The 24,034-nt window shown below is 40.0% G+C and overlaps 1 protein-coding gene and 1 long non-coding RNA gene across 3 annotated transcripts in view; one reads left to right on the forward strand and one right to left on the reverse strand.

The window, feature by feature from the left end:
- Nucleotides 1-24,034, forward strand: part of LOC126482330 (uncharacterized) — a 54,334-nt gene that overhangs the window by 13,076 nt on the left and 17,224 nt on the right. The gene's annotated exons all lie outside the window — the stretch shown is intronic.
- Nucleotides 22,934-24,034, reverse strand: part of LOC126482328 (uncharacterized) — a 111,598-nt gene continuing 110,497 nt past the window's right edge. The window contains exon 5 of one of the 2 annotated variants that reach the window (XM_050106389.1): nucleotides 22,934-23,342. In XM_050106389.1, coding sequence (XP_049962346.1) covers nucleotides 23,174-23,342 — 169 coding nt within the window. In that variant the 3' untranslated portion in view covers nucleotides 22,934-23,173. The remainder of the gene's footprint in view (nucleotides 23,343-24,034) is intronic. The other variant, XM_050106388.1, reaches the window with a different exon arrangement.

Consider the following 24,034-nt stretch of genomic DNA (forward strand, 5'->3'; position numbering starts at 1 on the left):
TGCTTCCACGTCACTGTGAAAGATGAGATTAAATGTAGAGATCACCACCTTCAGGTAGCTGTCTGGAAACGCTCCACAATGACTCTTCCGGTTTCCATATGTTGTGATGTCTTTCACATTTCTGTCAATAAGAAACACTGCCTGTATCTATTATTTCAACCATCCTGTGTGTTGTGGAAGCAGCTGGTTTACACCTTGCGATGTCCAGCTTTCTGTGAGAGCCAGCTGATCAAAATGTGATCTAGCACCCGACAGAGATGTCAGAGGTGTGGTGAAAAAACAAAATGAATGGTGGTGTATAAAGCTGTAGTCATATGGTGCTTGGATGTGTTACTGCTGAGAAACTATGTATCAAACTACTGACAGAACAACACGGGTACCCGCTCTTGCGACTGATACTCTGGTCCTCCTGCAGCATAGGCGATGAAACTTTACACTAGTCTGTGCAAGTGACTTCGATCACTTGCTACCTGCTCCAGTGGAATTGTTCAAATGGCTCTAAGCACTATGGGACTTAACATCTGAGGTCACCAGTCCCCTCGACTTAGAACTTCTTAAACCTAACTAACCTAAGGACATCACACACACCCATGTCTGAGGCAGGATGCGAACCTGTGACTGTAGCAGCAGCGCGGTTCCGGACTGAAGCGCCTAGAACAGCTCGGTCACAGAGGCCGGCTGCTCCAGTACACAAATAACTGTATATTTGAAAGGATCGCCACATATGCTCGATGTCAGCACACAGACAGTATTTGTTTTCAATATATCGGAAGAGAGGGACAGGGTAGTGTCTTTCCGAGTTCAGAGTTTTTCTCTGTTGGATGGTACAAAATGACGAGGATAGAGAGAATGTTTGGGTGACACACACAAATGCACCCTGAGGAAGTCATATCTCCTTTGGACTGCAATACCTGTATGTAGTTCGCAAATGCACCGCAATGCTGCAGCAGACTCCTCATCCTTCTTCCAGTTCCCCTATGGTGTGGAGACTCACAAATTTTCTTGATAAGAAACACCACTGTAACTGCTTGTACTGTCTTTCCTGCTACCTTATGTTCTAGGAGAAAGCTTCATTTGGCACTGGCCTTACACATTGTACACAGTTGGTGGAGCTACGACAATAAGTTCTCATTTCCACTGATTGGTCAAAACGGGTTCCTGTCACTTTAACTTAAATCACCCCGTTTCACCACAGGATGCAGACAGTTGTTATATACAGCACTCTCTGACTTGCGCTCAGTTCAAACTTAAATTTGGGACCTTGACACGGACAAAGCTGCAGGGAGGGAGGAGCAGGGACTGAGGAACAATTACAAGTTGCAGAGGACTGACTAAAACCACTTTGGAGTTTTTCTATAAGGGGTCCTTAGCAGATTGGTTTGAAAAAGGTGACTCACTTCGAGATATGAAAGTTCCATGAATGTGATTCACCAGTGGCCGTATTCATAAAGACACATCTCCACAGGATCCAACACAAGTATGCAACTGAATGGAGACTTGATTCCAAATCGCGGACAGCATTTCTACCGGAAAACTAAACACTGTCAGTCTAAATATCCAGTGTATTGCACAGAGGATTTTGTACATTTCTTACAACTTCAATGTAGCGTTGCATTTTTAAGTGATTCCTAACATAGCACACCATCTACTCTACATGATCCTTCTCAATCAACCATTATCCTCCCCTCACTATAACCCCATGAGTATATAGCAGAATCCCTGTTAAACTACCTACAAGTCATCGAGATAGAATGTGTTATACATACTGTTTGTTAGGGTGGGAAATATCTAGGAGCAGCATGAGGGAGTTGCAAATATCTGCTTAATACCACCTTACTCAGCTGAACCACTTTCTAAATTCGCTTATAAGGATGAATTTATTACGAGCTTATACTGCTGGGAACATGCACCCACACTCTCAGTCTGTTTATACACATCCCACGATCACTGTCTGTGTTTAGGGTCCTAGTATTTGTGTGGAAGACCACTTAATTCGGTGTGATAGATTCGTTGTGAATGGCAGGCTTGTGAAATTTTTGCTAAACTGTAAAGTTACTGTGGTCATTGTTATGACATTTGCAAAGAAAATGACAATGTCTGGTCATACAAGTTGGGGGGGGGGGGGAGGGGGGGGGGTTATGGATTTGGGCTAGGAGAGTTCGATTAATGCATGGAAAATTATGTCTGGCCGTAACAAGGACAACCATTAACACTTCCAGAGACACAGCAATCAGGAGGAGGTATTTTTCGATACTTCACTCATTGTCGAATGTCATCAGATTGCGGCTCCAATCATAATATTTCATTGTAATTACAATGATAAATGTGTGTCGTGTTTCCTAGGACGACACTGCATGGTGCGTGACAGAGGGCAGAGATACCCTGCGGCTGGAATGAATGGAAATTTCTGGCTTGTGGCTCTTGCGAGCAGTGGGTACGAAGAAAAGTTCTGGCTAGCCTGCTAGTCGGTTCTTGCCTGGAGCTGCAGGGCAGGTCCCGTCAGCAGCATCCTCTGGGTAGATAACAAAATAATGTTCAACATGCGTTGGGCTGGCTACCCAATTGCGTATGTTGCGAGTCTTCTCCGATTTTTACGTGAATATTTGAGAAGATTCAGTATCCATCACTGACGTGAGCGTTGGTGTATTAATAACCACAGGCGGCGACTCCATGGGGCCGCAGCCCCCTCAAAAAATCGTTTGGGGGGAGGGCGAGAGAGCGTAGTGTCCCCCCCCCCCCCCCCCAATAATTCAAGAAAATTGTTAGTTATATTATGCTTCGCAAGAAAATTATTAGTTATATTATGCTTTGTAAAATCACAAAATTATGTTGGAATTTTTTGTTTTCCTTGTTTGACAATCGTTACCTTTTAAAATACAGTAAGTAATGAGTTAAAACAATTATTACGGTAATAAGCAGGTTGACTGAAAACGAGTGGTGTGAATCATGGTAGTGTTACAGTGCTGCGTGCACACTTAGAATTTTTCCCGGTGGGTAAACCTTTGGGTAAAGTCTGGCGCCGGCGGGCCAGCACTTCGGCGCGACGACATCAAAAGGACTGGAGCAGAAGCGCCTGGAACCCTCCGCCTCGCGTCGCCTTGACGCTTCGAGAAGTTACGATGGTGTGGCTATATAAAGCCCACTCTGCTCTCGCAGTCAGTGCGGATAGTTTCGTTCAGTGCATGCTGCAGACGTGTTTAGTGTTCCGACTTTAGTGTCTAGTGGACTATTTTATATGACTGTATTTTATTCGTTTACTATAGTCCCGTAGTGTATTGTTAATTAAGTTTGCAATGGTTAAATTTGTTACCAAAAAGGCGCGTTTGGAAGTTGATGACACTGCAAGTCAACTTCCAACAATTACTGTGTCGTCAATTGCTTCGTAGTCTTCAAGTGAGAACCGTTCACAGCTGAATCCTGGACAATCCGGTAAGGGAAGATCATTTCATGTCTTGGTTGATCAAATTTCCATCTTAGAATATGAAGCATCTACCGAAAAAGTTTTCTGCAAAACCTGCAAAGAGGCAGATGCTAAAAGCCTATCACAATTTTCTTGAATTAAAAATAATAAAAGATGCATTTACTTCCGTAGGGTTTTGTATCTGGAAAAATTCCGTCTTCATGAAAATATGTTTACACTTAAAGGTGTTCTGAACTAAATTCTATCACTAACCGAAGTGTGGCCTTCCAATTGAATGAACAGTTAGTGATCTGAAGAAAGGCCGCGTAGCTCTTGAGACAATTTTTACTACCGTGCAGTTTCTCTGCCGACAAGGACTAGCAATTAGAGGGCATGAAGATGTAAACTCATTTTTTTTCCTTCAATTCTTGGCATTCTGAAAGAATGACATACCTGAGTTTAAAGATTGATTAGGGCGTTTCGGGTATAAGTGGACGTCCCACGATATTCAAAATGAGATCATTGATCTACCACGAAAGTGTGTTGAGAAAGGTACTGGCGACAATCAAGAAGACTGAACATTTTTCTGTTATGGTTGACGAAACAAGTGATTCTTCGATTCACGACTAAGTGTCATTTTGCATCCATACTGTCGATGACTCCTTAATCATCAGCGAAGACTTTATTGGCTTATACAAGATCCCCAACACTTCACCACAAATTCTGTTTCGTATTTTAAAAGACTTTTTGCTCGTCTTGATTTGTCAATGGATAACTTAAGGTAAGTTCAAAGGACTGAAAAAGTTAGTTTTGGATATACAACCAAAAGCATGTTATGTGCACTGCACTGCTCACAGTTTAGACTTAGCAGTTGTAGAGAGTCTGCCATCTTATATCTATAAGGGATATTATGGCTTTAGCCAAGGACTTTATAAACACCGTAAGGGAATCCAACAAAAGGATGGGCCTTTTCAAAAGCATACGCTGTGAGAGCGCCAAGGACCAAGTTGATCTATGACCATTTTGCCCAACTCGATCGACTATGCGAGCTTCTAGTATCTTGAAAATATCGAAAAACTGAAGAACTTCTAGAGTTTCTTGAAACATTTTCTGCAGAGGACAAAACAGAGGCAGGTTACAAATGTGCAGGCTACCTTGAGTCAACATTACAATTCAAGACTTATTTCTTTTTAAGTCTTTATTGCCATGCAATGAACCCCGTAGAGGATGTCAACGAAAAAATTCAACGCCCTCATGTAAGTGTTGCTGATCTGGAAAAAAAAAAAAATGAGTGTTTGATTTGTATACTGATTGGAAGGCATGACAGTTTTGAACACTTTTGGAAATTGTCTTTCGAAGAAAAACCTTCAGAAGTCGATGATCCTTCACTTCCTCGGAATATAAGTATACCAAAGAAGTATGAAAACAACGAAGCCAGCTCACCGCACACTTTCAAAACCCCCAAAGGAACACTACAAAGCTATTTACATTGAAGTTAGTGAAACGTTGGAATCTTGCATTACTCAGTGGTTTGCTTCAACTGGACTCACACAGGTCATTGCAGTTAAACAAGAGTGCTTGCTTTTAGTAAACAGAGGTGAAACAAATTTGGAAAAATCAACCAAGTTTTCAAAAGTGACCTAGACATTGGGAAATCGCACTTACACTTTAATATGTTAGCCGATATCGCTAATAAAAAGCAACTGGTCTTAAAAAACATGTGTTATGTAAGAAAGTACATTAAGCGTCTCCAAGTAGTTCCAATCTCGACAGCAACAGCAGAAGAGTCATTTAGCGCCCATAGACGTCTGAAGTCATATCTCCGATCAACAATGGGACAGAAGCGATTGAACATCTTGGCTGTTCTTCATGCCCACCGAGATGTTTTGGATATCTGACCAGTCATCAACGACTTCATATCCAGTAATCCAGTCACACGGATGACATTTACACCTTTCTAAAGACAGTCTAGCCCTAATAACTGGCATTTAGAGAAATATTAAAAATATTTATAAAATAGAGAACTAAATATATACATGATGTTAAATTTTCGGTTTCAAAATATTAGTACTAGTTTAGTACTGTATTAGTTATTTTCAAATACTTAAATATTTTTAGGGTGTAAGACCCAATTAAAACCTGTTATATACATACTTTTTGACTGAAAGTCTGGCAGCTGACCTGGCACGATTGCTGTGGCATGCATACTACAGCGGCAACTAGTGCTGCAAGACTCTCTGGCTTGGGACACTGCATGTGAACATCGGGACATGAACACACAGGATGTACAAGCGTTTCAGTGATCTCTGCCAGCTAGTCATGACAACTACAGACTGTATCATGGCTTAAGTGGGATGTTTAGTGCTTCTGAATACATTGCAGTGACCCCTGTCTTGCAGTGGTATTTGTTGTGGTCGTCATCGTCTCTATCCCATCACGCAGTAGGCTCTTCCTCTGCCTTCCGAATGCTCTGGCGAGAACCAGTTAGGAATTCTATAGTGCTTTAAAAACCTAATCCCAACATCAATTTCCTGATTGATCAATTTGTTGTTTCCAGCAGATAAAATCCAGAAGGGGAAAGAGCAGGTTTTGGAAATCCTGCCAAATATATCAGTCACAGTATCTACCAATAGAATGCAAGGAAAAAACTGATTGCCCTCAAAGGATATAGATTTAATTCTTCTCTCCTCTAAAATGACTCATGTAAAAGGAGGATCTACATTTCGCACGAGAAAATTCAGTGCCAACATCATTCCTGACAGGTTTTTAAAACTGAGGAGTCTATGTCAGGGATGGAACTGCTGTACATGTCCAACCTGCTGGTGCTTGACTTACATTGTGCTGCAGTCAGTGGTGGGAGTCATAAGGGGTCGGTCAACAGGAAGGTGCTGATTAGCCTAGCCTCCAGCGACTGGCGGTTTCTCGGTTGGATGTCTCTTCAAGTACTCCATACACTCCAGCAGACGACACTGGACTAGAGTGAAGGTGACTGGTCAGTCTTCTTTTTCATCTAAAGACACCATGTTCAAGTAAGATAATGAGCACTAGGTCCATAAAAAATATCATACGATATATTTCCCATGTTTCTATTGACTAGCAACTTTTAAATGGGTGTAAGTGTGTTTCATTCCCAAATGATGTTACTACACAAGTTCTGCTTATAGGGGCAGGATGTTACAGGCACAATGTGTCACTGTTCCAATATTATAATGCCCCATCCTTATGTTCCTCCCACTAGCAGCTGTTCCTCATGTCGCCAGGAGGTTACTCCCTGTACTTCAGAGACAGCTTGCTGCCCTATCGTTATTTACCACGTAGGGCTATTGGCTAGACTGGCTGGAGCAACTCTAGTGCTAGATTAACAGCGAAAATACCCACATCCAGCAGTTACTAACGAACTGGAGGCAGCTACTGTCTAGTGCTCTATCAATGGCAACTCATATTGTTTGAATGAACATTTTTCTGCAGTGTACAAAATAAATACTTACTCGAGTCCTGTCTTACAGCTCAACACAGACTAAAGTTGCATCACAAGTGGAGGAGGGGAGGGGATTTGGGATAGTGGGGAGGGGTAGTGGTGGTGGTGACAAACAGTGCCTTCTAATGGTGGTATTGTGAACTAGGTCAGTTGGTCTCTGGACCTCAAGGTGAACACACAAAATTTGATATTCCCACCAATAAAGAGCTCTTCCATCATCTCAGAGTTATTTGATACCAATAACTGCACATTGCAGTTTATTTTGGATATCTGTAGTCATGCAAAGCCAGACACATTGCTAAGCAGTCACTTGTACATTTTTGCAAGTTACTTACCATATCACTAATAGCAGACACTCACCCCTCTGTGGGTATTTCCTCAACCAGCTTTTATAGTTTCTTAGTTTTGGGGTCTAAAATATAAACAATTTGTTCAATACTTCTAGAAACTCTTCATCCATGTAAGGTTTCTTTGATTCTGCAATATTTAAAGCCAAGACGAAGGCTCTGGTAGGCATGGTCATGACCATGCTGTGACATTGAAACTTTTCCTGTAATGACAACTGAGCTTTCCTTCACTAAGAACCAAGAGGAAACTCATTCCTGCCCAATGTGGTTATTGTCATGATGGCACTTGAGATTATTGGCCTTGGACTGCGACAATGTCATTTGACACAAAAGGTGCATTGGTTTATCATTCTTCTATACAAAAAGAAATTGCTCCTCACACTCTTTATTAAATAACCTGTGTTCTTCGTATTTGCATTTCTTAGAACACATTGTAACACAGATTTAATTAATCAATGTCACTGCAGAGAAAATAGAAACCACATTATCCGCTACGAATGTGATGGCTGCAACTTGATCCACTGTGTAGCATTGCAAAATTGACAAGAAGATTGTACAGTAGGGATTTTGAGCAATGGATTCCTTTGGTATTAGGACACTTCCAGAACAGCTGTGCTGAGCTATGCAAAACCAACAAAAAGGGTTCACCACAATGTGGCATGTCAGGTGTGGACAACAAACCGCAGTGCTCTGAACAGAATGACTAAGTTCCACACAACATCCATACAGTGAAGGAAATGGTTAATACATGCACGGCTCTGTTTGGACAACAATTCTTTTTTTAAATTTGTACTGATGTATGCACAGTGGAACATTACTGCACACCAACGAACCCTCTGCTCCGTTGTGCACTGCTCTGCTCCATGCGTTTGTGTGTGGTGTGACGCTATGCTGTGCACCACAGCACGTTCAGTATGGATGCTGCCTGTGACAGCGCCAATATTAAGCTATTACACAACATAAAAATGTAGATCTGAAGAACAATGTTCTAAATCTCAGTCAGCACTTTTTTTTTGGAACACCAATTTTTTTTTGGTATTTGAAATTCTTCAAGGATGTCAGGAAAAATGTTTGTAAAATATTACATTCTTAATTCAACAAAAAAAATTTTATACTTTATATTTATGCAAAACTGTGTAACATTTACGTCACTGATAAACATTTGTCAAGTATAAATACTCAATACATGCAAACAAAGTTGACATTCGGTGCGGTGGCTGATGGTAGTGTCTGTAAAGGCGTTTCCTATTTACAGCCACTCCCATGAGCCACCGCACCGAGTGTCAACTTTGCTTGTGTGAATATTCTATGAGAAAGTTACGATATAATTAACAGTACAATCAAAAATAGATGGACGGCACATGTCTTTAAATACTGTGGAATGCAAGAAATCAGTTTTTGTGGGGTGAATCAGAATGTTTGCAGATACTCCAATATCTGGTTCATTCTCTAACATGACACTGGGCTTATTTTCTTGCCCACTGTAGGTTTCCGTGTTGTGAGCAAACCTAATTTCTCCACACAAAACAAGAAGTTCATACTACTACTTATGTGGTTTTTCTTTCATATACGGCATATAAAGTATAAATTTTTTTTGTTGAATTAAGAACGTAATATTTTTTCAAACATTTTCCCTGACATCCTTGAAGAATTTCGAGGGGGGGGGGGGGAGGGGAAAGAGGAGCAGACTGAGGTTTAAAACATTGTTCTTGCATTGATGGATCACGTTTGTTCATCAATTGACACATGCTCACTCATTGTAACTGAAAGACAAATTTTATTCACATGATCAATTATAGGCCTAACAACGAGAGGTAATCGAAACCCTGGTGGAGAATGTAATTCAGTTGTTCCAGTCCTGGATGGTAATGAGTTACAAGGGAAATGCTTCTCTGCGGGAGGTGGTGGGAGACTGGAAAGACAAGGCACGGGAGATTTGTTTTTGTACAAGTATGGGAGGATAATTACTGTCAGTGAAGGTTTCAGTGAGACCCTCGGTAAATTTGAGAGGGACTGCCCATCACTGCAGATGCGACAACCACGGGTGGCTAGGCTGTATGGAACGGACTTCTTGGTGTGGAATGGGTGGCAGCTGTTGAAGTGGAGGTATTGCTGGTGGTTAGTAGGTTTGATATGGATGGAGGTACTGATGTAGCCATCTCTGAGGTGAAGGTCAACATCTAAGAAGGTGGCTTGTTGGGTTGAGTAGGACCAGGTGAAGCAAATGGGGGAGAAGTTGTTGAGATTCTGGAGGAATGTGAATAAGGTGTCCTCACCTTCAATCCAGATAGCAAAGACATCATTAATGAATCTGAACCAAGTGAGGGGTTTAGGATTCTGGGTTTTTTGGAAGGATTCCTCTAGATGGCCCATGAATAGGTTAGCATAGGATGGTGCCATGTGGGTGCCCATAGCCGTACCGCGAATTTGTTTGTAGGTAATGCCTTTGAAGGAGAAGTAATTGTGGGTGAGGATATAATTGGTCATGGAGACTAGGAAGGAGGTTGTTGGTGTCTGGATAGGTAGTGTTCGATAGCAGTAAGGTCATGGGTATTAGGAATGTTAGTGTACAGGGAGGTGGCATCAATAGTGACGAGCAGGGCTACTGTGTAGTAAAGAGACAGGAACTGTGGCAAGTCAGTTGAGGAAATGGTTGGTATATTTTATATAGGAGGATAGTTTCTGAGTAATAGGTTGAAGGTGTTTGTCTATGAGAGCAGAGATTCTCTCGGTGGGGGCACAGTAACCGGCCACAATGGGGCGTCCTCGGTGGTTGGGTTTATGGACTTCAGGAAGTATGTAGAAGGTCGGAGTGCGGGGAGTGGTAGGGGTAAGTAGAGAGATGGACTCTGGGGAGAGGTTCTGGGATGGGCCTAAGGATTTGAGTAGTGACTGGAGATCCTGCTGCCTTAATGGCCGAAAGCTATAATTGATGTGAATGTTTTTGTTGTGCCTATCGTGACTCAGCATCTCCGCTATATGGTGAGTAGCAAATTTCCTTCTCTGGTATTGTTACATTCCATCCTGGATTTTCCATTGTTTAAAAACACATATACCTAGAAATCTATGAATGTTGTGAACATTCCAATTAAATGTTTTGTTTTCCTGTGTGCTGTGAAGATTAGTTTCATCTACAATTCTTGCCATTAATTCACCAATAGAAATTTACAAACACTGATATGGCAAAGACAACTCTAGCATTGTTTGGGGTAGTGTGATATTTCCCTTGTATCTAAAAATATCATTTACAATTGAAGTAACTTTGTTCTTTCCCAATCATGTGATTTTTCTGCACCTTTTGGTAGGGGCAGTGTGGTATTTCCTTTATTTGAGGCCACTTACGAATGAAGCACTTTGTTTTTCACAATAATTTGATTTTTCTGTATCGTTGGGTGTTTCTCAGAAGCTTATAGTACCAGTATATCAGCAAAAATATCATTATCGTCATCCTCCAAACAATTATTTGAATAATTATATGCAGTCACTACAGTAGTCTCAGCAAGCTGTCACTGTCAGCAGATTCCAGCTCCTTTACAATCTTAAGAGAACCTCCATCTGAATTGTCAAAATATAACCCATCTTCACTGCCAAAGGGACTTCTAGGACGAATTGTTCCTCAATCATCACTTTACTCCGTACATTTTCACAATAGGAGAATGGTTCCATTACAACACTAGAACTACAATGATAAACTTGAGGAAAGCAGAATGAAGGAAATGCCAATATGGTCAATACAGTGTAATCTTAGTTGTTGACCTACATTGCTGATGACAAAAGCTATAAAATCCATCAAATCTGCATACAAAAATTACCAATCTTCTTTCAGAATTTAGGTTTCTGGACATTATTCTTATCTGTTATCAAATTTATGTAGTTGCAGAAGTACTTGGTAGCCTGGCTTCAGCTATCGGAGACTGCGCGCGCGCGCGAGTGTGTGTGTGTGTGTGTGTGTGTGTGTGTGTGTGTGTGTGTGTGTAGGCCTTGTTGGCCATTAGCTTATTTTCCGAGTCTTTTTTGTTGTGCCTATCTGTGATTCAGCATCTCTGCTATATGGTGAATAACCACTTTTCATAATACTGTTACATTCCACCCTCCATCTTCCATTGTTTGATTCTGACTGTCAAACATTTCTTTCCTACCTATCACTTACCTAAATTACTCATTTCCTTCTTTAGATCAAATAATAAGCAAATAATCTTAACTGCATAGATAGACTTAGAACATAAGGAGGTGCTATATTTAGTCCACAACTGCATATAGCCCAAACATATAAATTATCAGTGACTTCATCCAGCTATCAGTCTAAACAATTGCAGCACTAAATGCAGTACAATGATGTGTGAACCAGAACCACACATCCTACGCAATGCTATCAGAGCTGAAAAGTGAACTTCAGGCAATATCAAGTATAAAGGTCTGTAACACCACAAGTAAATACCTACTCCAAGTTCATTATTGGTATTATGAATGCCTCGGAATGAAAAAAACAAATTGCCTTTATGTGGGGGAAAGCCCACTGTGGAATCCCGAGCAATGAAAAAGCATATCACCTGGCAACACAGCCTAAGCGCAACAGGGAACCAGCAGACATAAAGCTTCCCTGCATATAACTTATTCGGTAATAAACATTTGAATCCTGGCTGGAAAAATGGACACAGGGCTCATGACACAAAGGAGGTGACTGTGCAAATACAACACAAATTCCAGAGCATTTATGCCAACCACATATAAACCTGAACACCAGCTTGTGATAGTGGTAACTCATGAAGTTAAGAAACCATATATCATTTCAATGCAGGAAATATAGTGAGGTGAGGCACAAATTTTTAGCATTTGTTATCAAGAATAAAATCCCACAACCAGTGTTAATCAAAACCTTGCTATACCTATGAACCAAATATTAAAACCTACAAAAAGATAAAATTGAATTTTTATGTAATGGACATACAAAGATATACAGTTTGATCGTAAACTATAAAGGACAGGGAAAGTGAAGCTACATTAAAAGAAGTGGATACTGAGTGAACAAAGACATTATCATCATTCTTATTATTACTATTATGCAACAATAACCGATTGGTGTCTAACCAAAGGAAAAAAACCTGTATGTCATATCTTTGGGTCTTACACTCTATACTCTCTTTTACGTACTTACAAAATATCACTTCCTTTTTCTTTCTTTTGTTCCTTAGGACTCAAGATTAAGTAAGCGAAAATTCTATTTACTTCAAATGAGAAATCAGGGGCCGATTTTTAATTTTTCACTATTCAAATATTTATCTGATTTGTGTTATGTTTGCAGCAGTTTATTGTCAGCTGTGAATGAATGCCTGCAAAGCTAATTCCCCACATCAACATTAGTGAACAACAACAACAACAACACGAACAAGAAACCAACACTAATGCCACTTTAGGCCCTGGTTACACAATCAAATCAAAATTCTACCATTTCAGGTGTTGGCAAACGCATCCCACCACCATTTCCTTAATGAATGGTCACTCACCACAATAATTCTGGAGATGTATTGAATGATAATTCTACAGAAAGCTCGCATTAATGGTTCCTTTAGGGTACACTCACTAAATAATTCAGAGGAAGTTCTTAGAACATTTTTGGGCAACACACAGTGTATAACCAAAGCAAAGGTATGTTTTAAAATTTCTAGGACAAATTCTTCCTCAATCATCACTTTACTTCGTACATTTTCACAACAGGAGAATGGCTCCGTTACAACACTAAACAAGATATCCTGCAAGTGAATAAATATCTTGCTCAATGCAAATCACCAAACCAATCCCCGAACACAAATACAACAGCCACTTTATTACCTTAGAAGGTACCACACAGAATCACTAACAATTCACATACACCCACACTCTATACAGTTATTTCACATGATCTCCCCATATGAGAAAAGCAATGATATTTGGAACCTGCTCTCTCTCTCTCTCTCTCTCTCTCTCTCTCTCTCTCTCTCTCTCTCTATCTATATATATATATATATATATATATATATATATATATATATATATATATTCTGTAACACTGTGAGTACAGAAAGCTCAACTGCAACTGCCCATAAGATGCGCATGAATTGTTTTTGGAATCTTCAAAGCAAACAAATGTACAGTGCTGCCATCACTTTTGACAGTTAGTACATTGAACAATAACATATAAGCAAACATTTATGACACATGATAACCTTTTTTTGTAATATGAGGAGTGTGTGTAAAATACAGTCTCTTTTCTTCATTTATAAAATACATTTATTCGCAATGAATGTTACATTGATGGAAAGGCTAGATTTTCAGCTATTTATCAACATAATCACTGTTGTGATCAATGCACACTTGCGTGCTCTGTGGCATTTTTCGTATGCCCTTCCCACAGATCTCCTCTGCAACATTGGGCAGGTACCACTCGACCTCATTTTTCGACTCATTGTCAGTCTGCAAATGCGTTCAACCCAGGTGTGACTTCAACTCGGGGAACAGATGAAAATCACTAGGCACTAAGCCAGGGCTGCAGGGGGGGATGAATGAGAATGTCCCATCCAAATTAGGCTGGAGATTGGCTGATGCATGGACAGTATAGGGATGAGCAATGATGTGACTTAAACACTCCTTTTTCTGCATTCCCCACCTTCAATTTTGAATCACACAGCGGAGTTGTTTTTAGACTAATAGTAGCAAGCAGTGTGTATTTTTGTGCCAACAAACATAAACTCGCGTAACAATACATCCTTTCTGTCCTGGAACACACAGGTCAGCACTTTTCCAGTAGACAATGGATGTTTGAACTTCTGTGGCTTTGGAGAATTCTAATGCAACCACTAATGAGATTTTCGCTTAGTTTCAGCTTTTATGTAGTGTATCCAGGTTCCGATGCCAGTGACAACTGAATCAAAAAATTCGTCTTGTTCTGCATAGCGCTCCTGGAATCTGCATGCCACTTCATCGCTTTGCCATTATGGTCTTTGGTGAGCATTTTTTTTTTTGAGGGGGAGGGGGGGGGGGGGGGCAGGCCCGCACCTCACAATAATGCAAAAGTTTGGTCGGAATCTTATCAATTTTACTAGCTTCAAGGTCCCATTCGCACAGCTTGTGAACCATCACACACCAATCTTTAAGCATTTCTTTCTCCACTTTTGCAATTGTTTCACCCAATACCAAAGGCTGATCAAAATGCTGTTAATCACGGATGTATGTACATCTGTCCTGTAACACTCCGACCAACTTCGACACATTTCTGACATCTACACATTGTGGCGCACAGATTTCGCGTAACTGATGATGAACGTCAATAGGGTTAGTGTCCTTGGCACTCAGAAAACGGTCACTGCAAGCAACTCGCATCAGGTGGGAGAAGCAAGTGGGGGGGGGGGGGGGGGGAGCCCCATTGTGAACAGCTGTCCATCCAAGATGAGTGTTCCAGCAGGCTCATGTTGATGGGGGTTTGAAGGGGATGTACCATGCTACAGGCCGGTATTGTCGGATTTCTCATTGCTCCAGTACATGGGAGACATTTTACTGACATGCCCCTTAATATATCAAAAGACTGAGACAACAGGGTAAGGTCATATTTTCACTTATTACAGCATCTGTCAAGTTGACAGTGCATAGACTATGTGATCAGAAGTATCCAGAAAGCACCCAAAACACGTTTTTCATATTAGGTGCATTGTGCTGCCACCTACTTTCAGGTACTCCATATCAGCGAACTCAGTACTCATTAGACATCGCGAGAGAGCAGAATGGGGTGCTCTGCAGAACTCACAGACTTTGAACGTGGTCAGGTGATTGGGTGTCACTTGTGTCATGCGTCTGTACACAATATTTCCACACTCCTTAACATCCCTACGTCAACTGTTTATGATGTGATAGAGAAGTTGAAATTTGAAGGTACACGTACAACACAAAAGCGTACAGGCTGACCTCGTCTGTTGACTGACAGAGACCACCGACAGTTTAAGAGGGTCGTAATGTGTAATACGCAGACATCTATCCAGACAATCACACAGGAATTCCAAACTGCATCAGGATCCACTACAAGTATCATAGCAGTCAGGTGGGGTGTGAGAAAACTTTCATGGTCGAGCAGCTGCTCATAAGCCACACCTCACACTGGTAAATGCCAAATGACACCGCTTGTGTAAGGAGCATAAACATTGGACGATTTAACAGTGGAAAAACACTGTGTGGAGTGATAAATGACAGTACACAATGTGGTGATCCGATGGCAGGGTGTGGGTATGGTGAATGCCCGATGAATGTCACCTGCCTGCATGTGTAGCGAGAACAGTAAAATTTGGACGCTGTGGTATTACAGTGTGGTCGTGCTTTTCATGGAGGGGACTAGTACCCCTTGTGGTTTTACATGGCACTATCACAGCACAGGCCGGGCTGCCATTCCCCAAGAAACCTTCCAGCACCTGACTGAACATATGCCTCTGAGAGTGGAAGCTGTCATCAAGGCGGTGGGCCAACACCCTACTGAATCTCAGTATTATCGATTGAGAGCACCACGAACTTTTAAGTCATTTTTAGCCAGGTGTCCGGATACTTTTGATCACATAATGTATTTATGAACACTGTTCACAAAGGAGGAAGTCCCACTCTGCTTCATTTTGGATAATTCTTCTGGGATCAACTATTTTCGAAACATACAAAAAGAGAGCATAAACTCGGAGAACATATGTCTCGCTGAGTTTGCAGTAAGTTATGAACCAATCAGTATATCCCATGAAACAGAGTACAATAAAGAAATTGATGTCAGGGATGATATTGAAGGTACCAAAATTACACTTTTAGATGTCAAAAGTGGGATGCGGAAAAAGGAAGATGTCAGGACTGTTTAAAATATCACATACAAGCGTTTTCAAGTATTGAGAACCATGCCTGCAAACTGCTACTTTTGTACTGTCTTTTTTGAAATTAAGAAGACCATTTATGTAGTGATAATGGCAAACTTTTTAGGAGCAGTTAGGAAGCACTCAATTCTAACAGACTCTTTGCAGTCAATATTGGATGGAGGCACAGAAGTTCTTGAGAACAAGCATTGTGAACTACTAACTGCTCTTGAAGCTCTTACTGCATTTCCAGACATAGATTATGACTTCAAGTCTGTCACGGGTGAAATTATGACCACTGCAGAGCCTAACTTTGATGTGGATTTTGATTGAAATATCTCAATGCATATTGTCAGCAGAAGAACCCAAGTTAGGCACAATGCACTCACAATAAAGCAAAGAAATGTCTATGATCTTGTCAAATGTCGGAACAATGCAGCCATTAATTGTGTAGACATTCAATCTCTACTTTTATTCATTTCTGGAGGCACTGGAACTGGCAAAAGCTTCATGCTCAGTGTGATAATTTCACAAATTGCTTATAAAAAGGCTAATGTTTTTGTTGCTACTGCAAATGATGTTGCAGCTAAGAATGTAAGTAGAATGACTTTCTATCAAGCTTCTAGTCTTCAAAATGACCAGAAGCATCAAATCACTTATGTATCATCGGCTGAGAAAGCAGTTGCTAAATTTGGTGATATTCATTGGATCATAGCTGATGAATACTGAACAATTTCTTACGTACGAGGTGCATCCAGAAAGTAAGATTCCTGATCTTTTAAAAACAAAGACGACACAGTTAAGTAAAAAACTTTATCGGCAACAGGTACAGCAATGTATGAGCTATTTTTCGACAAAGTCACCAAAAGAATTGAGACCCCTATCATATGGGATCAATTTTTGTATCCCTGTGTTGTATAAGTCTGCCGCCTGCAAATGGAACCAGTGTGTGACAGTCATCTTCAGCTCTTCATCGTCGTCAAAACTTTAGCTGAAGCACAGGAATTTCTTGAGGTGCAAGCAACGATGGAAATCACTGGGAGTGAAACCAGGATTGTATTCCGGATGATCAAACAGCTCCCAGCAGAACCTCTGCAAAACAGTTGCTGTGCGCTGAGCCAGAAGGGGAAGAGCATTGTCACGGAGCAACACAACACCTGCAGGTCGATGCCTATTGTTCTGAATGTGACGTTGGAGTTTCCACATCGTTTCACAGTAATTCACTGTTTTAGGCACTGGTCAGGAAGTCAATGAGCACAGGCAGATCGAATTTCGCCTTGACCGAAGATCCACTGTGATGCCAATGCATTGACTGCTGCTTGGTTTCCGGGGTCAAGTGAGATATCCATGTCTCATCGCCCGTGATGATCCTGTGGAGGAACTTGTTGCTGACATTGCGAGGCCCCTGAAGAAATGTTAGTGCTGCTCCAAACAGTTTCATTTTGTGCTTGGGTGTCAGGTTTTTCGGCACCCACCAGCACACAATTTCTTGAAAAGCAGGTGCTTGGTGACAATTTCATGCAACGGCGATCACAATATCGGTGGAAAATGGCTGCTGAGCTCCACAATCATGAAGCGACAGTAGTCCAGGATGCATTGCCGCACCAGCTCAACCATGTGATCTCTCATAAGGACGGTCACCCACTGCGCTGTTCATCATGGACACTTTGGCAACCTTTGGAAGAAAGCTTACACCAGTGACGTTCCATCTGTTCTGCCCGTAGACCTGACAGAGCTGACGACGAATTTTAATGGGTGCTAATGTTTTGTGCATTAAGGAACCTTATCACTGCCCAAACCATGCAGGCGGTGGGAGAACAAATAAGCAGGAGGTGGGAGAACAAATAAGACAGACCATTTCAGGGCACTGCTGCTGCGATACTGGCACAAGGCAGGACCTGTCCGGCCGGCATTTGACTGTCACGTCATAGATCTGTTGCACATCTGCAGTTTTCCTGAATAAATACATCTACTTTAAAGGAAATATCATGAAACTTACTTTCTGGACATGCTTTCTAAGTTAGCTGTGATCGACAGGCGAATCAAATAAGGCAAACAACACACAAATGGTGAATTTGGTAATTTCAACATTGTTCTCACTGGAGAACTGTTTTAATTGCAGCCTGTTTTCAAGCAGCTGAAGTCTTATGAGGGACCTCTTCAGTTTAGTGGAACTTGATCAGATTATGTGACAGTAAGAAAATGTCTTTAGTATATTGCTCAATTGACATCACGGAGGCAACTTTACTTCTGAGGACATGGATGCCCTCTATAGTAGATTTATATTTAAGGGGAGCCGGAACGATCCATCTCCTCCATGTTAATTTCAGCAAATAGAAGGAACATTTTGTCTAAAACCATTACACATATTGCTCTGAAATTTGGACTACATGTTCAGTGAATATTTCTCTACAAAGTTATAATGCCATGTTAAGAAATATTTTTGGTTTTTGTTTTACAATTTTTTTCAAGCAGATGCTTATTTTTTCTCTAAAATTTTGCACTTTTTCTTGTATAACTCTTGAATTATACAATATTCTTTTACAATTTGTTATAAAAATGAGGGAAAAGAAGTAAACAATATAGTGTATAAATCTCATTGATATACTCTTAGCAGTTTTGAGAAAACGTTCCTCAATGGTGAAAATTTTAAAGTTCCGGGAAATGGCTTCCAAAGTTTTTTTAATACATTCCTGCCCAATATGATGGATTATCAGCATCCTCTTCTTTTTCCAGTGTTAGTTGCCTTTTCACTGGTCTTTTCTTCCCTTTTGCTGCATGTTGTAGGCTTTTCTCTCTTCTTCCTGCACCTCTTAGTCCATCTTCTTCAATTAGGTGCATTGCGGAAATGGTGTTGTGTCCTGGTTGGAAACCTTTTGGGAATCCTAATCCAAATTAAATTATTTACACTCTCATTTGGATTTTGTGTTTTCCCATGTAAACACTTTTCCAATAAACTCGGCTGTGGTAAATGTCTGAATATGGGCTTAATTACATCAATTACAGCATTTGGCAAACTGTTTTTATGTGCCTATTCCATTCCTGATTGGTACTTACACCATGAGTCATCACCTGTGGGGCACAGTGCATAATGTGGGTGCTCATTTGTTGATGCAGTATGAAAAAATAGTGCCTATACTGCTCTCCTCATAGGCTCAGTGCTTCTTGTATTTTGCCTAACTCCTTACCCATAATACCTCTGCAATCCATCAATTGCTTTATCTGGCAAATTTCCTCTTCCTCCGAGGGTCTTACCATTACTAAGCTTCTGTGATCCTAATGTCTGCTTTAGTTTGCGCAAGCGAGCCCCCATGCACTTCTGCACATGTCCAATGCACTCCTGTTTTTTAATGTGAATTTCGTTGCCATAAGGTTTGAGTTCCTCTACAGCTTTATATCCTTTAGAATCACAATCTCTTAGATAGTTAGTGTATCATACATTATACCACTCCTGTGATCTGGAAAAAATTGCTTTCACTCCCTCTACTTCCATCACTCCACTCGTGTCGTGAAAATTTGCTTATTGCTCTTACATCCACAATGTTTTGAGAGAATAGCAACATCAATTATTTTACAACTGTCTCCACTGGTAGCTGTCACAACTCCATTTAGAGATTTATGACCTCTACGTTGCCATGATCCATGTAAAGCAACAGTTAAAATCTCTGCAATTCCCATTATCTGTCACAGCTTCTTCAACTGCTTTCTTCATTGTTGCTTGAGCAATATCTTCAGCAGAAGATCCCACCAATTCATTATAAAATCAAAACTTGGTTGGTGATTTTGGCAAGTTCGTAATTCCACATAACACTGTCCCTGCAGCACTGCCCTTGCCAATGCACCGCAAGCCATACACTAGCCTAACATTTATATCATACACCTTCTTTCCACTATTACCACTATGAGGAATACTGTTAGAATTTGAAAACTAAACTTCTGCAGCGCATTTGTTACACTTCAATAACATTTTACATGCCAAACCAATGTGTGAAGTGATTTTCAATTCCAGTCCCCTTTCTTTGCAAACTTGGCATAATACGTTATGTTTCAGAGTATTAGAGAGCAAGGAAATGTTAATTATTTCATTCACATCATCACTGTCACTTTCATAGTTCTCAAATTTTTCTTTGCTGTCACAAAGTTTATTGCTGGAAGAAGTTCTATCACATTCATTTGGAATAGTCAGTGAAGCAGTCTGCGCAGAATCTTCCTTTGAAACAACAGAAGATTTCTTCTTTCACTCATTGTGCCTTTTCTTGAACACTTGATTGCTGAAACGGGGCATATTGACATCCACAAACTAAATACGTAAAACAGGTATGGGCAAAATTCGTCTAATACACAGAATTGAACTCCACAAGTCAACACACATGGTATAGCGTTTACGTTCACCGATATGAACAGTCACAGAGACAAAGCCATACAATGTTGGAAAACAGAACACTGTCTAATTCTGCAAAGATACCCTGTGTGCAGCCAGCAAGCTGCGCCATCAGAGGTGACGTACCAAGTCGCTACAACTGTTTACACGGCGTGTCAACTTTGCAGCGATAAAAAAACACACTTATAATTCACTTAGAAGGGTGAAACTTTGTTTTATTCAGAAAACTCCAAATAATTTTACAAAGAGAAAACCAAAAAACTTTAATTTTGTCATTTCCATTGTTCCGGCTCCTCTTAAGTTGAGTTGGTATCAGATAGTGTGACGCTATTGTTTTACATCTACCCAACAAATACACCGTGCAGTAAGTGTGACCAGCATGTGACCAGCAGATGCTTGCAAACCTTGCTGCAAAAGTTTGCAGCATCAATATGTATTACGAAATGTCAGAGAGGGTGAGAAAGATAGCACCAAAGAAACACTGTAAATGAAATGCCAATCATTGTGGTGGACTTTCTGATGAAATTAATATTGGTCAGCACTTGAGTAATGTTGAAGTTAAGCATTTCAGTTAGCACCAGTCTCATCAGTGGCATAGTGGATGAAATTGTTGAGATTCTTTGAATGCACACAGATTAAATTCAAGGTGGTCAGAAACCACTGAATATTCTCTTTCATTTCAATGATCCTCTTAATATTTCAAGTAATGATAAATGCCTTCATGCTATTCAAAACTGATAGTTCTAGATTACAGTGGCAAATTCTACACAAAAATCCAGTGACTTCAGCTGCCTTAGATACTGAACTTGGTGGTAACTGCTCACTAGTCTAATGGGCTTACTTTGCCTTCAGGTGTGATCTACCTGGGCAGATGCGTGTTTGTTACTGGTCATGTGGTACTAAGCAGATTTCGATCTTTAGACTTTTTTTCCCATTTTGAATGATATTGACAAACATCAACTATCCTGTTGCTGCAACTCATCGGAAGTTGTCAGAGAATGTGTGTTTGAGAGGACTTCCATCATTTGACACAGAGCAGCACTTCAGAACTACAACTTGACTGCTGCTTGACAATTACACCAGCACGCTTGGAGGTCTACCACCACAAGAGCTGAAAGTTACCAGAATTTCACTTATATTATAAACTGTGGATTTCCTTGTTATGTTGGAAAAAACGCAACAACAACAGATCAGATCATGAAATGAAACTTCTCTGCTTTCATTTGTCTGAAAGTAAGAAGCAAAACAAAGCAGAGAAAAATACGATGTGCATTTGACGTTTGAAATCATGCACAACAAATGAGGAATCAATTGAGAATTTAAATTTTGATGTTTCACTTATAATCTTAGAATTTTAAAGAGTACTAGAGGATACTTGGTGGATTATGCAATTTATGCAGTTTGCTGTTGTGAGGCACTGATGTATTTCTATCATTTAATCTCAAAGGTCAGGTGTAAAAAGTAGCAACACTTTTTCAGTTTCAAAAGAGATTAATCAAGAATCCTTCAAATATCAGGAAAGAAAATGTCTATGATGCAAGAAGTAATGGCTCCCTTAAAAATGTTGCTGTTGTCATTGTTCTTGCTCACTGACTTTTCCCGATAAAGTGTGTCAAGTGTTTCTCTAACCTATTTTACTTCTTACTTGTAGACAAATGATATCACAAAAAAATCTGCCTTTTCTTTTTTCATCTGAAAGATTCCAGAATTCTGCCAAATGGTTGTCAGCCTCCTGTGGAACTGATACTGTTGTGTATGGCACCTGCCACTTTTTGCCTTGTGGGATACTTATTATAATAAAATTACACTGTATTGCAACAAACAATGTCCCCCTGGAAGTCATTCAAATCCACAACAGTTCTTCTTACATAATTATCTTCCCATGGCAATTGAAACTTTATTCATGACCACAGGTTTTCATTCCCCCGTAATCTGCATGCATTCTGTGTACTGTTTGGAGTAAAATCCCTTTGTTGCTGCAGTCTGCTATGTCACGATTTCACTTCTGTGATTGTATTTAAAGTCATAAAGAAATTAATTCACCTCACATTATTCCCTCTGTTTGATCTCTTGGGTCTTTTGACTGAGCCATCCTAATTCATGAACAAGAATAGCAGAAGTTATGTGATGAAAATCAAAGCTCAATTGGTGAATGAATCACACTTTCATATGTGCTACAGTGTCATGTAATTAACATACCTGTCTAGTATTAGTTGCTTCTTATGATGCACCCAGGATGGCAGCAGTGGGAGAGCAGACAATGCCAGCCTCAGTGAAAAGCTTCTCACTGCCTGTTACATAAGAAAGGAAGACAAGGGGCGGGGGAACTAACATCCTCCTTCCAGTCTCACTTTCATTGCTACCTAGTACAACAGATCATTTCATTGATTTCTATCTTTTAGTAATTCTTGTCCAAAATATTAGACCAGAGCAACAAAAATATTAAGCAAAATAAGTAATATATGAAAAAGTTTGTTGCTAATCTGTAATTGCATTTACAAATGTCTGTTTCTCAGTTACACACAAAGTTCACAAACTAGTAATACAAGAACATGGAAGATGATCCAAATAATACATTAACACCTGGTAAAGGCCATGGTACTAATAAGACTTTCATATTAGATGCATCTGAACAGTGAAGCAAAACTCTTATGATACAAGCCTCCCTACTTAGCAAATGAAACAGATTTAAATAGTGTTAATGAAGTCTTCCACATTTTAAATTTGTGTGCTATATGTTACAAGGTTCAGAGGTTTTCTTGTAAACTCAAGTATTTCAAGAACTTTTTTCTCTTCTAGCGACTCTGGTGATAAAAATATAAGGGCCTGTATAATAGTTTTCATCATGTTAATTTCGCTTGCGATGTTTTTTAAATTTTTGCTCTTCCTGAAAACGAAACGATATTATTAGTCTCCCAAAAACAAACAATATATAAATGTTGCACAATTTTCCAGCAGTTTTTTGAATAATGATTTTTTGAAAGGAGATAACTTTCTGGGGTGAATACTGAAATTGCAAGTTCTTTATACAAAAGATTTACTTATTTTCGTTTGGCTTGGGTTTACTGAAGCATATGCTACCAACTTTATACAAATAAGTACACAACCGCACAAAAATAAGGAGTTCACACACTAATTAAAATTATATTACAATATCTACATAGGCACAAATGTATATACATAATTTTGCTCGATTCCAACTGCAACCAGAACAGAATATAAAAACAAGAACCCAACACAGTTTGGGGAACAAACATACATCGCAAGATAGTATGATGTCTTCATATAACAGTAGCACTGTTGCCCTTGTTGGAACAGCACCTATACTTTCACAAAATTTTGGGACAAAGGGAGGTTTAGCTGGGCTCTGAAATTTCTACAGAAAAAAAGATAGCTATTTACATCTGCCCCTTATTTCTTCTGTCATTCACTGAGAGAGCTATCGCTGATAGACCCTACCTATCTGATATAAGTGGGAAGGTGTTTCACCACATAGAAACAGAATGGTTGTTTACTTCAATCTATGAAAAAACAAGCTAATTAAACTTTATTCAGAAGTTATGAATCCAAAATAGATAT

Source organism: Schistocerca serialis, chromosome 5 (assembly GCF_023864345.2).
Source record: "Schistocerca serialis cubense isolate TAMUIC-IGC-003099 chromosome 5, iqSchSeri2.2, whole genome shotgun sequence".
Lineage (NCBI taxonomy): Eukaryota > Metazoa > Arthropoda > Insecta > Orthoptera > Acrididae > Schistocerca > Schistocerca serialis.